The sequence below is a fragment of the Loxodonta africana genome, chromosome 4, assembly GCF_030014295.1.
Source record: "Loxodonta africana isolate mLoxAfr1 chromosome 4, mLoxAfr1.hap2, whole genome shotgun sequence".
In the NCBI taxonomy this organism is placed as follows: Eukaryota; Metazoa; Chordata; class Mammalia; order Proboscidea; family Elephantidae; genus Loxodonta; species Loxodonta africana.
In genome coordinates, this window is record NC_087345.1 from 45,366,397 (window position 1) to 45,393,866 (window position 27,470).

The 27,470-nt window shown below is 36.5% G+C and overlaps 2 protein-coding genes across 18 annotated transcripts in view; one reads left to right on the forward strand and one right to left on the reverse strand.

The window, feature by feature from the left end:
• TMTC3 (transmembrane O-mannosyltransferase targeting cadherins 3) overlaps positions 1-10,981 on the reverse strand; it is a 63,287-nt gene extending 52,306 nt beyond the window's left edge. The window contains exons 1-2 of one of the 6 annotated variants that reach the window (XM_064283770.1): positions 10,681-10,981; positions 1,931-2,244 (exon numbers count right to left, since the gene is read on the reverse strand). The gene's annotated coding sequence lies outside the window, so the exon portion shown is untranslated. Of the gene's footprint in view, positions 1-1,930; positions 2,245-10,285 lie in introns of all 6 variants that reach the window. The other 5 variants (XM_064283767.1, XM_064283768.1, XM_064283766.1 and 2 more) reach the window with 5 other exon arrangements.
• Positions 10,565-27,470, forward strand: part of CEP290 (centrosomal protein 290) — a 100,490-nt gene continuing 83,584 nt past the window's right edge. For 4 of the 12 annotated variants that reach the window (XM_064283759.1, XM_064283760.1, XM_064283761.1 and 1 more), the window contains exons 1-10: positions 10,567-10,734; positions 11,826-11,955; positions 12,105-12,182; positions 13,256-13,325; positions 13,659-13,705; positions 16,452-16,595; positions 22,525-22,578; positions 23,329-23,481; positions 23,874-24,056; positions 24,889-24,978. In XM_064283759.1, coding sequence (XP_064139829.1) covers positions 11,854-11,955; positions 12,105-12,182; positions 13,256-13,325; positions 13,659-13,705; positions 16,452-16,595; positions 22,525-22,578; positions 23,329-23,481; positions 23,874-24,056; positions 24,889-24,978 — 921 coding nt within the window. In that variant the 5' untranslated portion in view covers positions 10,567-10,734; positions 11,826-11,853. Of the gene's footprint in view, positions 10,735-11,134; positions 11,284-11,825; positions 11,956-12,104; positions 12,183-13,255; positions 13,326-13,658; positions 13,706-16,451; positions 16,596-22,524; positions 22,579-23,328; positions 23,482-23,873; positions 24,057-24,888; positions 24,979-27,470 lie in introns of those variants that run through there. The other 8 variants (XM_064283764.1, XR_010321782.1, XM_023559349.2 and 5 more) reach the window with 8 other exon arrangements.

A 27,470-nucleotide genomic window follows, 5' to 3' on the forward strand; every position in this document is an offset into this window, starting at 1 on the left:
AGCCTCAAATCACCATACTGAAGGATTCTACAGGGAAAATATTGAAGGAAGCAGGAAGCATCAAAAGAATATGGAAGAAATACACAGTCACTGTACCAAAAAGTGCTGGTCAACATTCAACCATTTCAGGAGGCAGCATATGATCAATAATTGATGATATTGAAGGAAGAATTCTAAGCTGCACTGGAGGTAGTGGTGAAAAACAAGGCTCCTAGAATTGAGGAAATATCAATTGAGATGTTTCAACAAATAGACGCAACCCTGGAGGTGCTCACTTGCCAATGCCAAGAAAATTGGAAGATAGCTCCTTGGCCAGCTGACTGAAAGAGATCTATATCTGCACCCATTCCAAAGAAAGGTGATCCAACAGAATGTGGTAAATGTGACACACAAGTAAAATTTTACTGAAAATCATTCAAAAGTGGTTGCAGCAGTACATCAAAAGAGAACTACCAGAAATTTAAGCCAGATTCACAACAGGAAGTGCGATGAGGGATATCACTGCTGTTGTCAGATGCATCTTGGCTGAAAGCAGAGAATAACAGAAAGATGTTTACCTGTGTTGCACTGATTATGCAAAGGCTTTCGACTGTGTCATCATAACAAATAACAGTTAACACTGCGAAGAACTGGAATTCCAGAACACTTAATTGTGCTCCTGAGCAACCTGTACATAGATCAAGAACAAGGGGTACTGCATGGTTTAAAGTCAGGAAAGATGTGTGTCAGGGTTGTATCCTTTCATCACTACTTATTCAATCTGAATGCTGAGCAGATAATCCGAGAAGCTGGACTATATGAAGAATGGGGCATCAGGATTGGAGGAAGACTCATTAACAACTTATGATATGCAGATGACACAACCTTGCTTGCAGAAAGTGAAGCGGGCCTGAAAAATGTACTGATGAAGATCAAAGACTACAGCCTTCAGTATGGACTATATTTCAACATAAAGAAATAAAAACTTCTCACTACTGGACCAATAAGCAACATGATGATTGATTTAAGAAGTAATATTGGAGCCATTATCCCCTGTCCCTGAGTATAAAGAATGTGACTCAGCTGGAGCTGCACTCACAAGAACACATCAACTGGGTCCTAAGTATAAATTTAGATAATAGTTACAACCACCTTGGAAAACATCTGTTAGGGAAACTCTCACATACATAAATCATAAACAGCACAAAGACACACATATTTTCCACTTTTATCTCTTGCAGCATTTAGTCAATAGTAAGATTTGTTGGACCAATGAAGATCCTCTTGACTGTCATTACTGAAACCTGTACCAATGATTATTAAGAAAGACAATTCAAAATGTAGAATCAAGGTGACTTAACAGCTTTTAGCCAATCTGTGAAACGTTAAGCTTTCAATGGTTTTGCCCATTTGTAATCTTAATATATAGTGATTCTATAAAGTAACTTGGACTCAGGCAGACACGGCTCTAGCAGTATGTGTGACTGTTTTCTCACTTTTGCCTATTTGGTAATTTTCCTTGGATTCAGGTAGACATAGTTCTGGCAGCATGCTTGTCCGTTTCCCACTTTTGCCTCTTTGAATATATGCTGAATAAAATCTTTCTTTCTGCTTTACTGTAACTTTGTGGTGTTTTTACCCTAAAACATGATAAATGCAGAAAAGACTGAAGCTGTGGAGGATTTCATTTTACTTGGATCCACAATCAACACCCAAGAAAGCAGCAGTCAAGAAATCAAACAACATATTGCATTGGGCAAATCTGCTGCAAAAGGCCTCTTTAAAGTGTTAAACAGCAAAGACGTTACTTTGAGGACTAAGGTGCAACTGACTCAATCCGTGGTATTTTCAATCGCCTCACAATCATGTGAAAGCTGGACACTGAATAAAGAAGACCAAAGAAGAATTAATGCCTTTGAATTACGGTGTTGGCAAAAAATATTGAATATACCTGGACTGACGGAAGAACGAACAAATCTGTCTTGGAGGAAGTACAGCCAGAACGCTCCTTGGAAATGAGGATGGTGAGACTTCGGTATTAGGAGGGACATGGTATTAGGAGGGACCAGTCCCCGGAGAAGGACATCATGCTTGGTCAAGTAGCAGGTTATAGAAAAAGAGGACGATCGCAACGATATGGATTGGCCTAGTGGCTGCAACAATGGGCTCAACCATAACGACGATTGTGAGGATGGCACAAGACCTGGCAGTGTTTCGTTCTGTTGAACATACAGTTGCTATGAGTTGGAAGTGACTCCACAGCACCTAACAACAACAACAGACATTAACTCGTATATCCGTATTATGAAGAAAAAAAAAAGCTGATGGCGCTTCTGTTTAAAGACTGAACAGAAGTTTACCTGAGTTTCCTCCCAATTCCACACTACAATGACAGTCAAGCTATCAAAAAAAAAAAAAAAAAACCAAGGGTATAAACTCACAAGGACAAAGACAACTAGGAAGGAAATCACAGCAATAAATTTTGGAAGCTGGAAAAGCCACTAAGTGATTAGTAAAACCTATAAAACTGAACCCGAAGTTGACGAGAAAAAGTTGGGAAGTTTTTAAGTTTTCTGGTTCTCAGCACCCCCACCAACATCAGTCTCAACAATTGGTGATGCCCAGGCAGAAGACTGGAAATTTACTTTCTGGAGAACATAAAACAGAAAGTCTCTTCTCTAGGGAAAACTAGATACAAATGAGAAAAAATGCAGTATATTAAAAATGAGGGTTCAAAGTCTGTCTACAAACTGTATGTTGAGATCCTTTAGCCCTCTTCCCCAACTGGATGCAGGATCCTCTAAAATTTTATGCTGGAAACAAAGACAGGATTCTAAAAGCTTCCAGAAAAAAAGCAGGCTCCATACCAAAGATTAGAATCAGAAAAAATCTTTTCAGTAGCAATACTAAAGCTGGAAAAAGAAAACAACAAAAAGGAGTAATGCTTCAAATTTCTGAGGGATAATGATTTCCAATCTAAAATTCCGTGTTAATAAAATCAAAACTCAAGTGGGAAAGTAAAAGAAATACATTTTAAGACATTCAAAGTCTCAAAAAATTTACCTTGGATGTCTCCATTCTCAGCAGATTTACAGCAGAGGGTTTATAGTAGATGAGGTATTTCAATAAAATGAGGGAGTATACTAAGAAACTAATAAGGAAATCAGGTAACATGGGATCTGACACATGGCAGATCCAAGCCAGTCATGCAAGCAGGTCAACCAGCCAGTCCACACCGGAGTAGGTCAGAAGTTCCTGAGAGACAGTCCCAAGAATAAATCAACAGAACACCCGATGCCTTTGAATACACTGAGATGAATAACTATTTGACTCTTCAATCTTAGACATACAAAATTGTGATTTAGAAAAACAAAACAACTCAGGGAATCCATCACTGAGTAGGTGAAAATCAAGTCTTGTGTACTGGTCAAAAACCTCTCTCCCATAAATAACTTAAGGTCCCTAATTGGTAACACCAATTCATTTCGAATGATAAAGCCGTTGTTTGAGTAGTTAAGTTTTTTAACCACAGAAAAGTTTAAAATCAATAGCGAAAAAGAAATTAAATCTGTGGTGTTAATACTTTGTACTTTTTAGGGATAAATGATTTTTAGAGTACTTCTAATGTTTAAATAGAATCTGACATGCTGGAGACTTTGATATATTGGTTTTACAACTATGATTTTAAATACATTATATTGCCTAATATACATAATACTAAATTACTGACCACACAATTTCTGGATGTAGGAATTTTAGTTGAAAAGTATAAGAATTTAACTAAGTTTACAAACTGTATTGGAATTTTTACAAATACTGAGGATTTGCTATAGTTTTAAGATTAATTTATTAGCTTTTTAAGTTAAGTACTGAGAAAGTTTTACTCATCAAGTCAGGCACCTGAAGTCCTTAAATATAAATGAATACATTAAATTTAAAAAGGCAGTTTTAAATTAAAGGAATTTAACCACATTTTAAATGTGCTTCATTAAGGCAACTTAGTTCAATTTATTTGAATATCAAAGAAAAAGTGACAATGACTATTGTCATGTTATTTTAAAATGGAATAAAATTTTTAGGTTGAATTTAAAAGTTTAAGGAATACAAGGTTTTAAAATGTTATTTTAATAACTTGGACAGATCCAATGACTCCTGAATACAAGGTAATTAAAAGTTCTGCAGCCACTTTAAGTTGCAAAAACACTATTACCTAGTAATCGAAACGCTCACCTTCAATATAATTCTTAAAACTATGAACTTGATTTAATGTTGGGGATCCTCTGCTCCAAGCCTGGGATTGCCACAGATGAGAAGGTTGTTGTCATAGAATGGGGATGTGGTCTATACACATTTTTTTTTTTTTTTGAGAGTAGTTAGGTTACAGTAGAATGGAGAGGGAAAAAAGAAAAGCAAAAAAGTACTTACTGTATTTTTATGCAAAATTATGCATATGTTATACTTTTTTTTGATAACTGCACAATGCTGTCGCACATTATTTTTCTGGGCGTGCTGTGTGTGTTATACGTGTGGGCCCATAATTTATGTAGGCACATTACTTGGAGAAAATATGGTGCTTGATTGCTATACTCAAAGCTGTGACTTTCATGAGTGTTAGGGTTCTTGGGAATAAAAACTCCTATTACTGGGGACTGCTCCTTGAAGTTTCTTTTATCTTCAGTTCATCCCGCTACATCAGAAAGTCCCTACTGTCTCCTTGTAAACTGGTAATATTTTCAGCTTTTCTTACTAAGGTCTATTTACAACTACACCTCTTTCCCCAACTTCTGTTCCTGCAGGTTGCTTTTTTGGACAGAACCTAACATGACTCCATAACTGAGCTCATGAGCCTACACTAGAGCCAGCTCTCTCTCCCTTTTTCTAATATTAAGCTCCCTTGGGGAATTTTAAAATTCTATTATCTCTGCCCTTCATAACCTCTGTACAGGTGAGTGGATGAGTTTTAAGAAGCATCATGTTTGTTTATCAATGAGGTGCTAATCATCACTGAGGGGATGGCACTGCAAGATGTACACTCTTCATGCCTACTCACTAAATATTGGTAAAGTACCCCAACTATTATGACAACTAAAATAAAAATGTAAGCTTATAATGTCGTGGCTCAGTAATTTGGGCTGCTGGGTTCAGCTGAGTGGTTCTTCTACTGGTCTTGACTGAGACCACCAACAAGGCTACAGTTATCCCCTGGCCGGACTAGGGCTGGATAGTCTGAAGGATAGGAGTCTCAGCTTGGAAAGCTAATCTCTGCTCAATCACATTCACCAGTAGGTTAGCCTGGGCTTCTTTAAATGGTGATCTTAGAGCAGATAGGAGAATAAGTCCCACCCAATGCGCAAACTCTTTTCAAGCCTTTGCTTATTTCACATTTGCTACTATCAATCAACTAAGTTAAACCCAGAAGCGATGTGGCAGAGGTTCTAGTGGGCCAAGACAATAGAATTTTTGAAGATTCCCCAAGGGAGCTTAATATGAGAGAAAGTTAAAGTTTTAGGGCACGCTCGTGAGCTTAGTTGTGTAATCATCTTAGGTTTTGTCCAAAAATGCAAACTGCAAGAGCTGAGGTGTTTGTGCGTGTATGTGCGTATGTAGTGGGGGAGGGGGGAGGTTAACAAGGGCATAGAGGAAGGCATGACACTGGGAGACTACTTACTATATAACAGTGTAACACACCATTTTTGTTTGCTGTGTGAACTTTTCTTTTTTCCAGGCACGGTAGCATATTCACACACACACATACAATGTTAGTGGCTGGGATCCCTGGTTTATATCTGGTACAAAAACGGGATGTCACTATATATCTTATTATAGGTAGTTCCCAAGTTAGACAACGAGATTCGTTTCTGTCTTTAAGTTGAATTTGTAGGTAAGTCGAAACAGATACATATGGTTCTTACTGAGCATCAGTTAGTCAAACGTTTCTTGTTTTCCTATATAGTATGTATTTTACCTTTCTATGCATAAACACTTAAAAACTACTGTCAAACAGCACAATGTTTTCATGAGCGTCACAAAGTAGTGCCTGCGTTCGTTATTATGAACCACTGTATTAACTCAAATTAACATAATAGGTTTTATGCCAGCCCATTCTTAAGTACGAGTTGTCCTTAAATAGGATGTTTGTAACCTGGGGACTGCCTGTACAGCTATGATTTGTTTTTCCACATCACTAATCATTTTATAGGAAACCCTGGTGGTGGAGTAGTTAACAGTTCAGCTGCTAACCAAAAGGTCAGCAGTTCAAATCAACCAGGCACTCCCTGGAAACTCTATAGGCAGTTCTACTCTGTGCTATAGGGTTGTTATGATGCAGAATAGACTCAATGGCAATGGGTTTGGTTTTTGGTTTTTTTTAGTCAGTTTATAAATAGAGGACTGCAAATTGTAAAACCAAATACCTTCACTTGGCAACAACATCCTTCAATGGACAATTAATTACATTTAATAATACAAATTTAAATATTTCTTCATCATGAACGTTTCCTATTACCATTGCTCCATTTTCTATGTTCTTATTTTTAAGAATACTTATTACCAGGAACTTCAATATCTCAGACCAATAGTCTATATAATTATCTTCTCTAACATTTAAAATTTTTTCTTTACTGCATTTTCAAAGAATTATCAAATTAATTTTTTATGAAATCTATATCCTGAAATTTTATTGGGAGCAGATTTTTTCTCAAGTTTTCTAGCATTTCTTTGAATGAATCTGTTTCAGCAGGGGGCAACTTGTTATGGATTGAATTGTGTTCCCCCCAAAACTGTGCATCAACTTGGCTAGTTCACGATTCCCAGTATTGTGTGATTGTCCACCATTTTGTCATCTGATTTGATCATATGTGTTGTAAATTCTACCTCTATGATGTTAATGAGGTGAGATTAGCTGCAGTGATGTTAAGGAGACAGGGCTCAATCCACAAGATTAGGTTGTGTCTTAAATCGACCTCTTTTGAAATATAAAACATAAAACGGAGAAGCCAGGAGAGTAGAAAGAGGGGGATCTCATACTACCAAAAAAGTAGGGCCAGGAGCAGAGCATATCCTTTGGATTCAGGGTCCCTGTGCTGAGAAACTCCTAGACAAGCGTAACATTGATGACAAGGGCCTTCCTCCAGGGCCAACAGAGAGAAAAAGCCTTCCCCTGGAGCTGGTACCCTGAATTCAGACTTCTAGTCTACTAGACTGTGAGAGAATAAACTTCCATCTGTTAAAGACGTTCACTTGTGGTATTCCTGTTATAAGGGACCCTGGACAGCCAAGACACAGCTCTACCAGAGAACTGGTCCTTTTCACCTGAACCACAGAATAACTTCGAACTGCAAGTGAAGATTACTCATGAATTATAGAGATACAAAATTTAATGCCTTCAACATAACTGAGTGTTCACTCATTGCAATGATCCAAAAATTATTACAGTATAATTATCAGAAAAAAATAAACCTATAAAAATTTTTATATGAATCTGGGAATATTTAGTCTGGAAAGGAAAGTTCTCCCAGGTTAAGGATTCCATTGTGATTATATCATCTTATTCAATAAGAGCAATCTACTACATTCTATTTTTAAAGTCTGCAAAACTTTGTTAGGCCTGCAAAGTTTGCAAAGTCTGCACGTCTGGTGACTCCTACTAATCTTTCCAGTCTCATGCTGTGGGAAGACAAGTATCAGCTTGTTGCAAACTCATCCTTCCCCGTAAGAACAAGGTGAAACAAAACATTTATTATAAACAGTGGATATTAAATTTCTTATGGCCATGCTTTATTTTAGACACTGGGAAAGTAAGCAACCACTCATTTTTCTGATAAACCAAAATCAAAAACCTGTTGCCGGGGAACTCATTCCGATTCATAGCAACCCTATTTTTCTGAGAAGGTAGCTGAAAGTATATGGAAAATCATCTAAGGAATACAGGCTGGTTGGTAGAGAAAACAGAGGTAGCAATTATAAAAGGCAAATCTTTCTTATGAAGTGATTTTGGTCAGAAAAAATTCTTCATAAAGGCCTAAGGAAGAAAAAAGGCAGGTCTAAGCAAGTTATTTATTTATTTATTTTTTAAGCAAGTGTTCCTATAAGAAAGCCATTCATTAAACTGAAACATAAATCCCTTCTCTTTGTGAAAACTGACTGATGAAGAAAATTAGATGAAAAGTAATGAAGAGTTTTAGTGATTTTCCTCAAAATTACATACTGAGTGACTGGACTAGAACTTGAGTTAAATTTCCTCATTTTTTATAGCTAGGTACAAAGAGACTGCAGCACATAAGAACCTAGGCCTTAGCTAACTTGTTTTCTGCTGTATCCCCAGTGCCTAGTGGAGCGTACAACTTCAAGTTTATTATCAGAATCAGTTAAACTATGACATTTAAGTACAATTTCGCTTTCAGTCAGGATCTGTGTTGCAATCTTAGCTTCACCAAATATTAGGATATTATTTAACTTCTCTGAAACTGTTTTCACTTCTGAAAAAAGAGACTAAAACTTATCATTAGGTCAGGTACTTTGAAGTGCTGAGAATATACATGTGAACAAGAGGGTGAGGGAAATAAGGGTAGACAACATCAATACGAACAAAACTAGGGCCCCCCCCCATTGCTGTCAAGTTGATTCCGATTCCAGGACTTCTAATAAATATAGCATGTAGTTACAATGTTTTGAAGAAAACAAGGTGCTGCAGTAAAAAATAACAGATTCTGCTTAAGAAAACAAATATATAGAAATAAGTGTAGTATCTCACATAACATGTGTTCAATAAATATTAAATTTTATCCCTACCTTCCCCCATTAAGTTATGAATTAAAAACACTGAACATGAAAAATACTTAATTCAAATTCTTCAGTAAACAAAGTTACACAGTTAGAAAGTAATACACTTGATATAAACGGAATATTGCACTTTATAAATAATGGCTCCCAGCATGCCTGAGGAGGCAGTATAGCAATTAAGAGTATGTCTTCCAGTCAGAACGATGCCTGTTAAATCACATTATTTAAGTCTGAGAAGGGTACTTGACCTACCTAAGCCTCAGCTTTTTAACTTAGTTGGAAACTGAGGACAATCTAAGCACCTATCTCATTGGATTCCTATGAAAATTAAATGAGATAATGAACAGTTTTTGGCATATAATCTTTCAGTAAACCAAAAACTCCATTGTGGTAGAGTGGATTCCGACTCATAGCAACCCTATAGAACAGAGCAGAACTGCAGCATAGGGTGTCCAAGGAGCGGCCGGTGGATTTCAACTGCCAATCTTTTGGCTACCAGTCCAGCTCTTAATTAACCACTGCGCCACCACTGAGGACAATATAAACACGTATCTCACTGCATTCCTATGAAAATTAAGTGAGAAAATGGATAGTTTTTGGCATGTAACCTTTTAGTAAAGGATTACACAAAATTATCATTCCTCCCAAAGGTCAGCAGTTGGAACCCACCATTTGCTCCGCGGGAGAAAGATATGGCAGTCTGTTTCCCTAAAGATTACAGCCTATGGGGCAGTTCTTCTCTGTCCTGTATGGTCACTAAGAGTCGGAATCCACTTGATGGCAGTGGGTTTGGTTTTTAATACAAACTTGTCTTTAAAACTTATCTCACAAAATCACTACCTGTTTTTATTTTCTACTGAGCTAATTTTTTGTTATTACCCAAACGTGGTTTGGACAGAAATCTATCATTTATCTTCAAAATAAAAAATTACTATCAGTCATAAAAAAATAAGTACAGATGAGAAGCACTGGTCCATATAGTTGGAAAAGTCATTTCAATTTCCAGTCTACTATTGATTTTTTATTGCAGAATAGGAAACCCTGGTGGCGTAGTAGTTAAGTGCTACGGCTGCTAACGAAGAGGTCGGCAGTTCGAATCCGCCACACACTCCCCGGAAACTATCGGGCAGTTCTACTCTGTTCTGTAGGGTCGCTATGACTCGACGGCAGTGGGTTTGGTTTTTTTTGTTTATTGCAGAATAGAAACCCTGATGGTATACTGGTTAAGATCTACGGCTCCTAATCAAAAGGTCCGCAGTTCGAAACCACCAGGCCCTCTATGGGGGGAGTTCTACTCTGTCCTATAGAGTCGCTGAGTTGGAATCGACTCAACCGCAACGATTTGGTTTGTTTAGTCCAGAATGGCCGAAAGCACAGAGATGGACCAAAACTTAATACGAATAGCAGCGACGAACGCCCGACAAGCGCTACCATAAAAGGGCAGCCCCCTCGGTTATCAAGCGACAGAAGCAGGACTAAGACCCCTTCTCTCTAAATCCCAGCACTAGCCTGGATAGGTACTAACCTCTTTGCTCTCGAGTTTTCACTCTACCCTAGCTCCTTAACCTTGGAGCCGTCAATGCGCGCAGGAAAAGGTGCTACAGGTAAGGGGGTAGGGTCAGAAGAATGCGGTGTCCGCTTCTCAATTCCTCAGTAACCCCAAATCAAGGTCTCGGCAGCGTTGCCCCCACTCCCCTGCATGGAGAGAGATTCCGATGCCAAACAAGGGTAAAACTTTTTTTTTTTTTTCTTTTCAGAAGGCACCACCCAGGGCGCCGCTGGCAAACATCTGAGAAGGCGGGGTCTTAACTCCTCTTCAGATCCGGGCGGGGCCCTTCGGACGCAAAGGTAGGAGATTCTGTAAATCCGGACCGCTCCTTTCAACCCCTCCCCCGCCGAGGACCGACAGCTCGACCTCACCTGGGAGCGGCTCCACCGATGGCTGCTTAAGGAAACCTCAGGAAGAGCGGCCCGGTGAGTGACGCTACCGACGCCACAGTCATGGTCTACCTCGCTCAGTCCACCAGCGCCGACGCGCCTCAGCCACCGCGCCTCCAGCCTCCCGGTCCTACCCCCGCCGTCCTGGTATAGTCGCACTGCACGCCGGGAACGCCCTACATCCCAGAGACTTCAGCTCCCAGCGTACACATGCTTCCGAGCAGAACTGCACGCCGGGATTTAGAGTCTTCATCCCACTCCTTGTCCTGCTCCTTAACCCCGAGTCGATGTACCCCCCCGCCCCCGCCCCCGCCCCCGCCCCCGCCCGGGGAATCTGAACGTAAAGCATCATTCACCGCCGTGAAATGTAGCCTCCCCTTGCATCCGGGACCTTGCTCTGGCCTTGGCTGGGTGGGGAATGGTGTCGCCTAGCAGCGGCTGCCGCTTCTGCTTGCTCGGGACCGGTTGGCGGAACCAAGAGGCCGGGTGGAACCGCTCTGAGAAGCGATCGGGGCGCGGCAGCGGGGCTCGGTTTGGTGCGTGCGATAAATGAGGGGCCGCTGGTGGATCCCAGGCTTGGTCTAGGTGGGTGGCTTCCGGTGAGCGGGAGCTACAATTCTGCATAGGTTTTTGGCCTCAGGGCCCATTTGCAACAGCTCAGCTTCCCCGTCTCTTCTACCTCTGGTCTGCAATTCTTTTGCCTTCTTTTTGTTTCAGCCCTGGTTTCCCCGGTCCATCTGCGCTCATAGTAACCAATTTTTTTTACGCGGTTTTTGTACCCAGTTACTACTAATGCGAGCCAGGGGTCATTTTTTAGCCTTTACTGCACCTCTGCGCTTAGCACCCTTGGATGTGCGCGCGCTTTGGTGATAGGAGAGGGTGAGGCAGAGGACCCAGACTCGACCTGAATTAGTTTTAGCCAGAAAGCTTCCATATTTTATTTAGCAGGAACAAGAGTTTCTTCTGACTGCGTTAGTCGTCTGCTGTAGTTCTGATCAGGGTTATTTTGGCTACTTAACTGTTTTGCAGTTAAGCAGCAAAAGCTCTTCATTAACTAGCTCAGGCAGTTATAGTGAGTCAGTAATGCTGTTTACTTTGGAAAATCTGATACTCCGGTTTTGTTACAGAAGGTAAAGCACGGTGAAAGAATTCAACATGCCACCTAATATAAACTGGAAAGATATAATGAAAGTTGACCCAGATGACCTGCCTCGGCAAGAAGAACTGGCAGATAATTTGTTGATTTCTCTATCCAAGGTGCTTAATTGATAAATAACACATGGATGTACATTTTTTTTTGTTTATGTATGTATATGATTAAGTTGTCACTGACATCATTGAATGGTGCAACCGGAAGAGTTCTTGTATTTTGATTAAGGGTTAAAGTTGTTTGTTTGTTTACTTAGGTGGAAATAAATGAAATAAAGAGTGAAAGTCAAGAAAGCTTGATACATCTTTTCAGAGTTACTCAGTCCCTAATGAAGGTTTGTATCCAATAGGCTTAATACTTTTTACTATCTTAAATAAGATGATCTTTGTGAAAGTACTTTGTGAAATCTAAATTGCTATGAGTCAGAATCAACTCGATGGCATACAACAACACAACAAATTGCCACTCAAAAATATCTCCATGTGATTGAGAGCCTTCAGTGTGCAAAACATTGCAGGTTCGTACTGTAATGTTCCTAAAAGAATGTATAGGGGAAACAATGAGTATGTTTAAAGGTAAGTAAGTATGTGCTGAGGTGCAAATGAATAATGCAGACAATGACTGCTATGGGAATTTGTTAGGAGGGGGAGAGATTTAAAAGTTTGAGGGAATCTAATAAAGGATAATAACTAGTCTTAGGAAAGTAGAGGGGAATGGTAAGATGGCAAGGGCATTCTAGAGCTGGGGGTTACTGTAAATAAAGGCAGAATAGATACTATGCTTATTCTTTACATTGAAGGAGATAACCGCAGAAAGCATGTAGCAGATTGTAGAGGAAATAGACATTAGTGGATAGTTTCTTATAGGCTATGGAAGACCTAAAGATATATTTTAAACTATCAACAATGAGGAGCCATTAGACATTTTTGAACCACAATTGATGCAATTGTGTTATGTCTAGCTTCAGCATCAATTCCCTTCAATTCATCCTATGTACCAAGCCCAGTTTATCCTTAGGAAGGATAAACTGGGCTTGGTACATAGGATGAATTGAAGGGAATTGATGCTGAAGCTAGACATAACACAATGGGTTAGAATTAAGAACTGAAATTGACAAAAGAAGTAGTAAAGAAATTTGTAAAGGAAAATGTTGCAATACTGACATAAATCTTGAGGGAAAAAGAAGACTCAAATGTGTTTCCAACTGGTTAGAATCTCGAAACTATAATTTTCAATAAGAAAATCATTAATGTATTCATTCAACAAATAATTACTGAATGTCTCTATGTGTTAGGCATTGAAGGCACTGAGAATTAGGATGGTAAATAAAACAAAATCCTTATTCTTAATGGCTATAGCTAGTGTTAAGACACTGAAATAACTTTTTATTTTTTTTTTAATGTTTAGATGAAAGCCCAAGAAGTAGAACTAGCGTTGGAAGAAGTTGAAAAAGCTGGAGAAGAGCAAGCAAAATTTGGTAAGTGCCTGGGAAGAGAGGTTAACTATGATGTTAAATAATAAAAAAAAAAAAAAAAAAATAGATTCCATTTATTCAGTAAGCACTAGAAAATGAAATCTAATATATTCTATAAAATGTGAATGTTTGATTTATTTTTAAAGATAATTTTCTAGAACTCCTATTTTGTGGGTACAGTACACAATAGTTACTTTTATGTTACTTTGTTATCACCATCCATATAGAATTTTAAATTTTAAAAGAGTTAATTTTATTATTTTATTGAAATTCATTTGGAAGTTTAATTCGAGGTAAATCTAACCAACTGAAATGTTTTCTTGGTTTATTTAATAGAAAATCAATTAAAAAGTAAATTGATGAAACTGGAAAACGAACTGGAGGTATATCCTTTTTTATTCCGTATAATTGTCATTAATTTTATTATTTTGAATTATTGCTTTTAAGTCTTTTGATTGTTGTTGGCTGGAAAAAAATCCTAAGATGACATTGTGTTAATGGTTATTTGTTCAGTATTTATATTGCACGCCTCTTATAGATGCCTTTAATTCTACTAAGGATTGAGCATCCAATTGTGAACAAAAAAATAGTCAATGACCTCATGGAGCCTACAGTCTAGAGAGATATATGGAAGGGTTACCAACTGGGGTGAAGTAAGTTAGGGTGGGAATTTGGGGAGTAGTGACAGACCAGTATGGTAGAAGAAGTAGATTTTGAGAAAGCCAAGAGACAAAAGACAAGTGTGTTGTTGAGGAACCGAATGCATTGAGATTCTTGAAAAGGTAGGAAGGTACGAAGAACACAAATGAATTAGTCTTTGAAAGGAGGATGAACTCTCTTCGTTTGTAATAGGATGATAAGAAGAATGGATGTGTACTGAAGCTTTTATGTTTGTAGGTTTAGTGCCTGAAAATTGAGATGTTGGAAAAAAAGCCATCTGCTAAACTAAGGGTAGAAGATGGCGCGGTCAAAATTTAAAGGAAGGCAGTGAGGCTTGAGATATATATAATGGAGAATAGGGAGTGTAGAAGATCTGAAGTTAGATTTCAGTTCAAATCCTGATTTTTTTTTTTAACTTGTTTACTCTCTGAACTTGGACAAGTTATTTCCTATTATCTATTGTATAGCCAGCTCCTAGGAAAATGCCAAGCAATCTGAGTAAATATTTATTAAATGAATTATGAAGTGGGATTGATTCTGTATTAGTGTTTAGCCAGGCAGCTGGCATAGAAGATTAGAAGGGTAGGGCAGTTGAAGATGTTGGTGGGAAAGAAAGTGAAGTAGTGATTATGGAATCTTAGCTGAATAGACAAGTCAAAATTGGAGGGGGGGGGGATGGTGATGCTGAAAGTTAGGGAGGGAGAAGAGGAATGAAGGGATTAGAGGGATCTGTGAGGACAGAGGACAGGTGGCCAGTACAGTGTGAATAATAGAATGTTCCTGCTTGGATAAGGTCCCAGTATGGGCATGAGGGTAGGAGGCTGAGGGAATTCAAGAAACAAGTAAAAAGAAAAGAGACCAGAATGAAAGTTATGTGGATGTGGATATTATTTAGTGGGGCTTTTAGTGGAAGGTGCCCTGGTGGTACAGTGGTTAAAAGCACTTGGCTACTTAACTGAAAGGTCATGAGTTCAAACCCATCAGCTGTTCCATAGGAAGAAAGATAGGGCAATCTGTTTGGAAACCCTGTGGGCAGTTCAAAAGTGACTCAGTGTTTTTTTTTTTTTTGGAAGGAAGAGTGTGAACCACCTGCCAAAATTGTCAGTGAATTTTGAGGAGGAATGATTGGGAAGTGGAAATGACTGGGAATTTGACTAGAGTAGGTAGAGTTGGGATCAAAAACCAAAAACCAAACCCACTGCCGTCGAGTTGATTCCGACTCATAGCAACCCTATAGGACAGAGTAGAACTGCCCCATAGAGTTTCCAAGCAGCGCCTGGCGGATTCGAACTGCCAACCTCTTGGTTAGCAGCCGTAGCACTTAACCACTACGCCAGTTGAGATAGCTGCATATTAAATGAGCTTCAAAGCAACTAGAGTTTTTACAGGATGGTGAAGCAATGATAGTCTGGAAGTCACAAGATGAATCTAGGTCATATGTGGGGTACGAAAGAATGAGGGGCTTCCATTTGAAAGAGTTCCAAGGGAATCAGTATCCTCAAAGAGTCAAATAACAGTCAAAGCAAGGAGATAGAAGGGAAGATGTAAAGAGGCCAAAGTTTTAAAGTAATAATTTTTCTTGGAAGATTTTAAACAGCATAATGAAGAACTGTTTGAAGGAGATGGAAAGAATGAAAAAAGTTGGATTAACGTAGGGGAGTAACAAAGCTACAGGGTGAAGATAAGAATGTGAAATGAATGACCAAAGAGTTTGGTGTTTTGGACTGTGGCCCAAATTAACAAGAATATTAAGTAAAATGTATTTAGTTGACTACAGAATTTAAAAAATAAATAAATAAATAAATAACCAGGCTGTCCAATACGGTAGTACTAACCACTATGGCTATTTACATTTACATTAATTAAAATTAAAATTCAGTTTTTCAGCTGTACCAGCCACATTTCAAGCTCAATATTCAAATGTAGCTAGTAACTACTGTACTGGACACAGCACAGAGAACATATCCATTAGTCCAGAAAGTTCTATTGAATAGCACTGGTCTAAATAGTGCTAGTATGAAGGTAGTTGTGAGTGGTGGAGGAAGGGCAGGTTAAAAAGACTGAAAAGCCTCAGTAACTGAGGCAGAGGCTCTGTTGGTATTTACCCTGGTTTTAGAACTTTGAGACTTAGGAAAAGCCTTAATATTTTATTACCTACATTATAAGCCTTTGCCATTTAGTGTGGTCCCTATGGCTCAGTGACTGTAGCTGAGCCTGAGTGATTGATGGTCAGTCAATTCTTTGTAGCTCTGAGTGATTCAGGACAAACTTAGGAGGTTGTCAGCCTTTGAACTAAAGCTAAAATAAGCTAAATTTTAAAAAATGGTCATTAAACTAATATCATTTTAAACATTTGCTGCTGAAGTGTAATAAAAATTTAAAGTCAAGATAGTTATTTGCTTGTTGTTGATTCACGTGAATCTCCAAATAGAATGGAATTCATTTATATTTTTGTTCTGTTACATTAAGATGGCGCAGCAGTCTGCAGGTGGACGTGATACTCGGTTTTTACGTGATGAAATTCGCCAACTTGAAAAGCAATTGGAACAAAAAGATAGAGAATTGGAGGACATGGAAAAGGAACTGGATAAAGAGAAGAAAGTTAATGAACAAGTAAGGCACATTTTTCTTAATAACTCTTATCTGTTCAAGTTACCTAAATAGTACTCCTAGTTATGCAATAGTATCAATTTTTATGTTTGTGTGCTACACTTATCTCTAAGGTTTTATATCATTCTTTATCATTATATCTTCAAAACATAATAGACCAGGTACTTCTGGTGAGTATGACTTGGAGAGTTTATATTTTGAGGTACATTTTTCTTAGGACATTAGAATAGCGTGTATAAAATTCATGCTTGGGTCTTGATTATTGGTCTCGAGTATGTTCTTTTTCTGAAGAAATTAATAGACATTCATAAGTAAGCAGTTATTTTGGGGTGAAAAGTTGTATTTATTTGTATTAATATCTTTATACTAATAGTAGATTTAGAAATTCATGTTTTAATGAGTTTTCTATACTGTTGTTGTTGTTGTTAGGTACCGTTGAGTCAGTTCTGACTCAAAGCAACTCTCTAGGACAGAATAGAACTGCCCCATAGGGTTTCCAAGGAGTGGCTGGTGGATTTGAACTACCAACCTTTCGGTTAGTAGCCAAGCTCTTAGTCAGTACACCACCAGGGCTCCGTATTCAATACTAGTCAATGAAATTCCTTATTTTCAGGTATACCTTACTTTTTGTAATATATGGGTTTTTGAAAAATTTAGTTAATGCCAGGATTTTGTAAACTCATTGATATTTAAAATCATGACGTTTTATCTTTTACATAAGCATAGTTTTTTTTTTTATTACCTCTTATATTATTCCTTGTAATTTGTAAAATAATTTGTACAATGTTCTCTTAAATTCAGTTTGAGGAAAAATTGGTCTGTAGGTAAATTTCCTATCAGAAAATAATATGTTTATCTTGTCTTAGCTGCCATTAAACTTAGTACAAAATTTGGTGCCTAGAAGCTTCTTCTACCTTTGTGTCTTTTAGGTTACTGTTTTATGAGGTACTTATAGTTTTATATTGTTCGTTGTTCTCTCAGAAACAGAGGGTAATAAATATTAACTAAATAAACAACAGTGTATGTGAGATAAATGTTGGCATATAAAGAGTACCAAAAAAAAAAAACCAAACCCAGTGCTGCCGAGTCAATTCCAACTCACAGTGACCCTATAGGGCAGAGTAGAGCCGCCCCATAGAGTTTCCAAGGAGCACCTGGAGGATTCGAACTGCCGACCCTTTGGTTAGCAGCCGTAGCACTTAACCACTACGCCACCAGGGTTTCTATATAAACAGTATCTATCATAAATTGGGAAACCCTGATAGCATAGTGGGTATGTGCTTCGGCTGCTAACCAAAAGGTCGGCAGTTCGAATCCACCAGGTGCTCCTTGGAAACTCTCTAGGGCGGTTCTACTCTGTCCTATAGGGTTGCTATGAGTCAAAATTGACTTAACGACAATGGATTTGGTTTTGTTTTGGTATCATAAATTGATTTGTGAGGAGAAGTATTCCCATTCTTGATAAATTTTGTTCTATGATTTAGAAAACTCATATAAAAATGAACTATCTCATTTTTATTCTCAGTTTTTGTAGTAGAAAAAGTATGGGTTAATGCCACCTGAAGGTTAGGAGTTAGCTCTTAGAGGATTGTCTATTTTGTTGACTCCGTACCTGTACCCATTGCCTTTGAGTTGATTCCGACTCACAGCAACCCTATAGGACAGGGTAGAACTGCCCCAATGAGTTTCCAAGGAGTGCCTGGTGAATTCGAACTGCCAGCCTTTTTGTTAGCAGCCGTTGCACTTAACCACTACGCCACCAGGGTTTCCTTCATTGACTCAGCAAAACCTAATGGACCTATAGATTTCTTAGTAATCATTAAATTTCCAACGTATCATATACAGTAACAGAATTTCATAGGGGGATATGTATGTGGTTTTCTGTACTATCGTCATCTGTCTAGTCCATGTGTCAGTCGATTTCTCATCATTCATACCACACACCCGTGATGAATCACAGCTACCCTGTCTATTCATGTCTTAGACTACTACTTTTATACTTGAATATATGTCCTATATACCTTTCTTCTGCTAGTTTCCTTCAGATGGAATGTGGGTATGAGTTGCTTTGGCAATTCCTACCTTGCCCTTAACCAGTCTGTCTTAAGCTGGGTTCTCTAGAGGAGCAAAACTAGTGAAACGTATGTATAAATATATATGAACCAAAAATAAATAAAAAAAATAAACCCATTGCCATCAAGTTTATTCTGACTTATAGCAACCCTATAGGACAGAGTAGGACTGCCCTGTATGGTTTCTAAGGAACAGCTGGTATATTTGAACTTCCGACCTTTTGGTTAGCAGCTGAACTCTTAGGCATTGTACCACCATGACTGCATAAATACGTTTGAATTTATTTCAAGGAAATCGCTCATGCAGTTGTGCAGGCTGCTAAGTCCCAAATCTGTGGATTAGGTGGCAGGTTGGGAGTTTCTCCTGACTCATGTGGTAGCAGGGGCTGACAGACCTAAAATCTGCAGGTCAGGCGGCAGGCAGCTGGCTTACATCTCAAGAACCAGAAGTCAGAGGACGATGAAGCAAATGTAGGATCAAATGCAGGAGCGAGAGAAAGCAAGCTTTGCCACAACATCCATATATATTGGATGCAGGCCACAACTCCAAGGAAACTCCCTTTTCAACTGATTGGCTGCTCACATCAGGTCACAAAATGAAGATGATTATGTAATATCTGCCAAACCACTGAGAATCGTGACCTAGCCAAGTTGACACATAACCTTAACCATCACACAATCATTTAGTTTTACTGGATATTTACAGAATGCCAGATAACTGCTAGATACTAGGGATACTGGGGGCTAGTACATTCTTCTTCTTAAGGGTATTCATAGTTAATAACAAGTGTTAACATAGAGATAACAAGATACTCTGAGGCTGTATCAGGATACATTGGGATACTCTGCCTAAGATACCTAAATCATTCTCGAGGTTCAGGAAGCGATCTGTAATCTGAGACCTGAAGTAGGAGTTTGCCCTGCAGGGAGAATGGGGTATACATGGTGGTTAAAGAAAAAGCATTCTGGGTGGAAGATAACAGTATTTGATAAAACCTAGAAGTAAGAATTGATATAGTGTATTCAGGGAACTACAGCTATTCATCTTGGGTGGAATATAGAATAAAATAGCTAGCATTTATAGAATCCTTATTATGTGCCAGAGCCCCTGGTGGCACAGTGGTTAAGTGTTTGGCTGTTAATCAAAAGATCAGCAGGTTTGTTTTGTTTTTTTTTTGGTTTATTATGTGCCACGTAATTTACATGCATTAAATCATTGTTCCACATTTGATACTTATTGTATGAAGTTGATGTTATTTGCCTGATATAACAGATGAAGAAACTGTGATACAGAAAGAGTTAGTAATTGCCTTTAGTTTTACAGGTAATAAGTGGTAAAGCCTGGTTTTGAATCCAGACAATCAGACCCAGGAGTCTGTGCTCTTAACTACTGTACAGTACTGCCTTCCAATTTTAACACTCATCATTCTCTGGGGAGCTAAGCAAGGGCCAGTTGGTGAGGAGTTTGGTCCATTTTCTAAAAGGAACCAATGAAAAATTTTGAACACAAGGATATCATGATCAGATCTACACTTTAAAAGTTTACTTCATAGAGGATGGGTTGAAGGGGGCTGAGACTGGAGCTGGGGAGATGATAAGTAGACATTTTTTCTAATTTAGGCAAGTGCCAAAGATGGCTCAATTAATGACGAGGGATTTAAGAGACGTAGAGATATGTGAGAGATGTAGACACAATTGGTTGTAGTGATTGATTGGTTGTGAGAGGAGAGGGAGAAATAGGGTCCACCAACTTTTTCGCTTGGGCCACCGGATGGGTAGATGGTGCCACTTACTAAGAAGGAACACAAGAGGAGTTTGGAAAAGTTTGAGATTATTATTTCAATTTTGCACATGTCAAGATTTAAGTCCCTGTGGGGATACCCAAAAAAGGATACCTGTGGATCATGAATTCATGAGAGATACTTACATGGATGACATGATTGGTGGGTCATCAGCATAGATACTGCTGAAGCTGTGAAAGAAGAGATTATCCAGAGTGATTGATTATAAGGTGCATCTCTGATAAGTGTCTAATAAAGGAATGAAAGAGGAAGAGGTTCTTTGAAGAACAGGCATAGGAAGGAGAAACATACAGAAAGTGTGGTGTTTAAGATACTAAGAATGCTTCAGAGTTAAGTTCATGACTCCCTGTTCTTGTTAAAACTTTTCAATTCAAAACAATGAGAATGTTTTTTAATTCCCAGATGATAATAATAATAGGCAAACTTCTAAGATTTGTATAGCACTTTGTACTTTATTATGAACTTTAAACTTTTTATTATTTTGAAAAATTTCATGCCTTTGTAGAGGTTGTAAGTAAAACAAACTCTGATATACCCTATTTGTTAACATTGTGCCACATTTGCTTTATCTTTCTGTACCTTCTACATAGGTATATTTCTCTCTATTTTTTGCTGAACAATTTGAGAATTAAAGATACCAAGGTGCTTAATAGCTAAATATTTTAGCATGTCTCCAAAACAGAAGGGCATTCTACATAACCACATATAATTATCATACTCAGAAAATTTAATACTGAGCCAGTACTATTATCTAGTATCTCGTTTGTAATCAGATTTTCTCTATTAACGATGCCTTAGATAGGCCCATCACCCCCCTCCCACATCATTATCCAAGATCCAGTGAAGGATCAGACATTGTATTTGGTTATTACAGACTTTCAAATATGTTTTAAAACAAACAAAAAAAAACAAACCCGTTGCAGTCAAGTCAATTCTGACTCATACCAACCCTATAGGACAGGTTAGAACTGCCCCATGGGGTTTCCAGGGGGCGGCTGGTGAATTCAAACTGCTGAGCTTTTGGTTGACAGCTAAGCTCTTAACCACTGTGCCACTAGGGCTCCAGGGTTTCCAAGGAGCATCTGGTGAATTTGGTCTGCAGACTTTTTGGTTAGCAGCAGAGCTCTAAATCACTGCGCCACCATAGCTGTATACTATTGAGATTCTGTCTATTCTCTGAATAAGGGGGAAAGTGAGGAAAATGTAAAGTCATAAGAGGACTGGGGTTTGGAGAATAGATGAAAAGACTATCATAATGGTTATAATAATATTTTCCTGTTGGGGAAATAACAGTCAAAAATGACTTTTATATGTGAAAAAGATCTTTTCATAATTTTTAGTTATTCCATCTACTGAGCTTTGTACTAAGGAGTGTGTGTGTGTGTGTTGGTTTGAACCTACCAGTTACCCCGTGGGGATTTTGCTTCCATAAAGATTTACAGCCTTGGAAACTCCGTGGGACAGGTCTACTCCATCCTACCGGGTCACTATGAGTGATCCAACAGCAGTGGGTTTGGTTTTTGTTTATGTATGTGTGTATTTAGTTTTTTGTCAATATGTGAGATGAGAAAACTGAATTTAAGAGAAGTTAAATGAGCTCACTGTACTAGAAATTGGTGGACAAGAGATATAAACCTAGGGGCAGTCTGATTTCAGATTGCTTTTTAACCATTATGGGATACTTACTTATATTTCTAAATAATTTAATACATAATTAGATCAAAAAATATTCTAGACTTGACATGGAAGATTAGTGAAATGATAAGGGTATTGGACAGAAAAACTACTCAGTTTTTCAGGTTTTTAAAAAGATTTTTTTCTATGTCTTTTACTTAGAATTTAAAAAATTTTTTTAAACTTGTTTGATCTTTTCTAATTCTTAATTAGCGTTCAAGAAGTTGTGGCTTATTAGTCATGCCTTGGATAGATATGAAGTTCTTAGTTAAATATTCTATGCTTTATTTGAGAGGATTTAAAATTCAAATTGAGTAGCTAAAAACCTGGCTTTATTTTGAACTGCTGCTAAATTTTATCTTATTTTATTTTTTACAATTCTAGTTGGCTCTCCGAAATGAGGAGGCAGAAAATGAAAACAGCAAATTAAGAAGAGAGGTTGGTAAAAAAAAATTTTAGTTGTGGTGGTGGTTCAACAAAAATAGTTGTTAAAAATGTTTTAAAAAATTTGTGTTGTAACCAGAACTGGAATCTTCTAAGTGACTGATCTTTTAAACGGACTGATTGTATGATATGACTTTGGCTCAGGGATATAGAAAATATATTGAAAGGTGAGGCCAGTAAGTACATTCATCTCTTAGTCTATATAGGTAAATCTTGCTTTCTGTTTTTTATGTAAGGCATTCTTTAATTTACTAATTGATTATCTGTCTGAATTTCTGTTCCTATTTCTCTTATTTTATCCAGCATTCTTTTAAAATTTCTGTTTCTTATGAAATCATATGAACTCTGATTATTTGGTGTTTCTGAGCCAAATAATGTTTTTCCATTGTTTATCCTGGTAGTTCTTATCTTTTTAACATAATCAGAGTGTTCTTTGGTTTAGCTGATAATTGCTATTCTTACTTTCTTTGGTTATCCAAAATAATATATTTCATTTTTTAAAATTTCTCATTTTTGCTTTCTTTAGTTTATGTTATTATTTTTAATTATATATTGCCTTTCTCATTTCTAATTACCCTTTTCCTGTCCTTTTCTGGAGAACAAACGTCTGAAGAAAAAGGTGAGCCTTTCAGGGTGGTGAAACCTTGGGCTTTTAAAGGTATCTTCTGAGATTACTATTTAGAGGAGGACAATTTTTGTTGCTTTTGATAGTTTCTTAATAGAACATGTTTGGTCTATCTACAGAATGAACAACTTCGTCAGGATATTATTGACTATCAGAAACAAATAGATTCACAGAAAGAAACACTTTTATCAAGAAGAGGAGAAGACAGTGACTACCGATCACAGTTGTCTAAAAAAAACTATGAACTTGTACAATATCTGGATGAAATTCAGGTAAAATGGAAAAAGTCAGTTCAAAGCAATGATTCTTATAAAACATTAATTATAACATAAATCTGGTTTTTAGCCCTACATTTCAATTCTTAGTGTAAATCTGCAACTATGCACTAATAAAATAGGAAATAAATTGCATCTTTGAAGTTGTAATTCTTTATACATCCTTTTTATATGTGCTTGTCTTGGGCATTGTTTAAAAAGAATAGATTCTTGTGTAAAATTTTCTTGACATTTAGTTTGATTTAGTTTGTCAATACTAATTGATACTAAAGGTATATAAAGAATTCTCTTTGCTATGGGGGGGCACTTATGACTCCATTTAATTTTCATTTAGCTTAAATTTCAGATTCTCAAAAAAAAATTATTTTAACCATTTTTAACTTTCTTAGGCTTTAACAGAAGCTAATGAGAAAATTGAAGTTCAGAACCAAGAAATGAGAAAAAATCTAGAAGAGTCTGTACAGGAAATGGAGAAGATGACTGATGACTATAATAGAATGAAAGCTATTGTGCATCAGACAGATAATGTAATGGATCAGTTAAAAAAAGAAAATGAGCATTATCGACTTCAAGTAAGAATTAGTGTTAGAATAGTTTATTTACACTGGTGTCATATGGTCTCATTACTATTTATTTGAAGCTAGAAAATAACTTTTTAGGATACAAATTTTTGTTTTAATACTGCATTGTGTTGCCATACTGATAGATTTGTCCAAATGTGTTTCTGTAATCCCCTCACGCACACCTTGTAATTCCTGTCATCTGAGTAATATAGATGATACTTGAATTAATGTATCGATAGCAGTCCTGTAAAGCTAGTAATTATGGGATTTTCTGCTAAAGAGACTTGGAAGTTCTACGGGCCATAACATTTAATTTACACCTTAAAATAAAGTCACTATTAATATCGTTAATTATTAATTGTAATTATAATAATATAATATATTATATTATATGTATTATATATAACATATAGTATGTATAATATATACTATAATTAACATAATCATATAAAATGTATATAAATATGATTATAATGTATAATTATATAGCATATACTATATATAATATAGTATATATTATATGTAATATATATTATAATAATATATAATATATTATTATAATATATTAGTGATATTAGTTATTAATATCATAGAAACCAATAAATTACTCATTTCCGTAGAATTAAACTTATTTAAAAATAGAATACTGTTTATAAATATAATTCTCTAGTAATGGAAAATGATTATGCAACTCTATGCAGAAACCATGAAATGTTGCCTCTTACTACAAAACTACTCAATAAATATGAATATGTAATGTATATGTGAATATATGTATGTAATAAATATGTATATATTGCACCAATTTGCAACAATTCTTGAACTGATTATTGCCTTTTAGGTGCAGGAGCTCACAGAACTTTTGAAAGCAAAAAACGAAGAAGACGATCCAGTCATGGTAGCTGTCAATGCAAAAGTGGAAGAATGGAAGGTGCTTTTCTCAACTGATCCAATGGCTTTATCGTTTTGTATTTTAGGTTTAAGTTTCATAGTCTTAGTTTCCTTCAAAGACCTTATGCTAGTTAATGGCATTTTTATTAGACTTTTTCTTTTTCAGTTATTATATGTCTTAGCTAGAAAAACTCTTCATAAGAACGGCATCAAATATAATCCTCTAGCTTATTTACGACGGCACTGGGCTGGGTTGGGCTGGGAGCCTATATATAGTTGAATAAACTCTTTAACACCAATGAGTAAAACTTTAAACTTTTGATACCTAAGTCCAAAATATAACTGTTGCCTGAAATAGAGGATTCTAAATAAAATTTAGTTTTTTTTAATGTAACTCACAGTTAGCTGGTATATATTAGTTATATTAGTTTCAGGTTTAATTTTAGTTTTTCCAGCTCTACTTTCCATGACAAATTAATCAAACTGCTGGTATTCAATGGGAATGGAAGTAAGAAAAGGGATCTCTCAGAATCATTTGGAAAGCCTTTTCAAAATACACTTATCTTCTTCCTTACCACTCCATTTCCAGCCAAATCCCCTGGCCTTACCCTATAGCTAGGGTTGTGATGGATGCATATTTTGAAAAGGGTTCTGAGATAGTGGTGAATGTGCTACTGATTTTTTTTGAAAGCTAGCAGTTTTATAGTCATCATTTCTACCTGGCCTGACAAAAATTTTGTTGGCTATTTGAAATTTGAAATTAGTTATCATCTGGAAGCTCAGATAACCTGTATTTTAAACAGAAACAGTGACAATAGAAATGAGGCCTATAGTATTGATCAGGGCTTGGCAAACTTTCTGTAAAGAGTCAAAGAGTAAATATTTTAGGCTTTATGGACCACGTGGTCCATGTTGCACTACTCAGCTCTGCTGCGATAGCATGAAAGCAACCACAGACAACAGATGAACAAAATAGTGAGACTGATTTCCAATAAAATTTTATAAAAATAGTGGCACGTCAGATTTGACCTGCAGACCATAGTTTGCTGACTCCTGGCATAAATAGTTGTGTTTACCGTATTTAATTTGGGGAAGAGGGGGGAAAGATAGCATGTTAGATTTATTCTTCAGCACTTTCCTTTTTCAAAAAAAACTTATGTCTTTTAAAGTTATTTTATATTAGTACATATAGTATTGCTTTGTTCTTTTTAGTGTCTATAATTTTTCTTTGTAGATGTGTAATTTACTTAATTGGCTCCCTATTGATTGACATTTAAAAATTTTCAATTTTTGCTCTTAGAAATAATTTTTAATGAATATCCTTATATATTAACTATTCTGCACATGAATAAGTATATTTGTAAGATAAATTACTGTAAGTGTAGTTGTGATATATATTGCAAATGTATTCCTTCAGTTTCTCATTTTTCTTTTGACTATGATTTTTTTTCTATGAGGTGTTTCTTTTTATATTGTGTAGTTAATTTTTTTTTTTTAATGGTTTTTGGCCTTTGTGTCATAATTAGAAAGGCTTCTGAATGTAAAATCATTTTCTCATGTTATAGTACCTTCTGGTTTCATCTTTAACATTTAAATCTTTGCGGCATATATAATTGACTTTGGTATAAAGAGTGAACTATGGATGCAGTAGGGTAGAATGTTACCCTACTGTCCTAATACTATTTATTTTTGTTTTTATTATGGAAACCTGGTGCCATAGTGGTTAAGATCTACAGCTGCTAACCAAAGGGTCAGCAGTTTGAATTCACCAGACACTCCTTGGAAGCTCTATAGGGCAGTTCCCTGTCCTGTAGGGTCGCTATGAGTTGGAATTGACTTGATGGCACCGGGTTTGGTCTTTTTTAAATTATTTTTATTATATATATGTAGGATATATATATATTCCTATTGAATTTGAGATTATATCTGGGCTCTTTTCTGTTATATTGATTTTTTTTTTTTACCGTCTTAATCATTGTATGTTTAAGTATCTGCAAAAGCTATTCTTCTTTGCCCATTATTCTTTTTTTAGACTTTTCCTTATGAACATTTTTTTATGTGAATTTTTGAAACAACTTATCCAGTTCTTTAAAAACAAAAAAATTTTGAAAAAAATTTGTTGATTCTTTTATTAGGTATGTGTTGTGTTTATTGTTTTATTTAGGGTGAATTGACATCTTTCTAATACTTAGTCCTTCTATCTAAGAAAATAAGATGGCTTTCCATTCATTCAAAATATATTTTATGCCTCCCAGTGGCATTTTAGTGTTTTCTTCATAAAAATCAATTGTATAAAACTTTTTGTGTTTGTATAGACGTATTTATAACTTCTTATTTATAAGTGGTTTTGACACCTTGAGATTATTTAAAGATTGAATTGTTAAAAAACAAAGCTTTATGCTATATACTTTCAAACATTTTTTACTTGTACTTCAGGTTGTAAACACAAAAGGTAGAAAGACTGAAAGATTGAAGTTGCTGATACTTTCTTACTTCAAAGTATTTTATTTCTTGTATTTCCTTGAAATATGC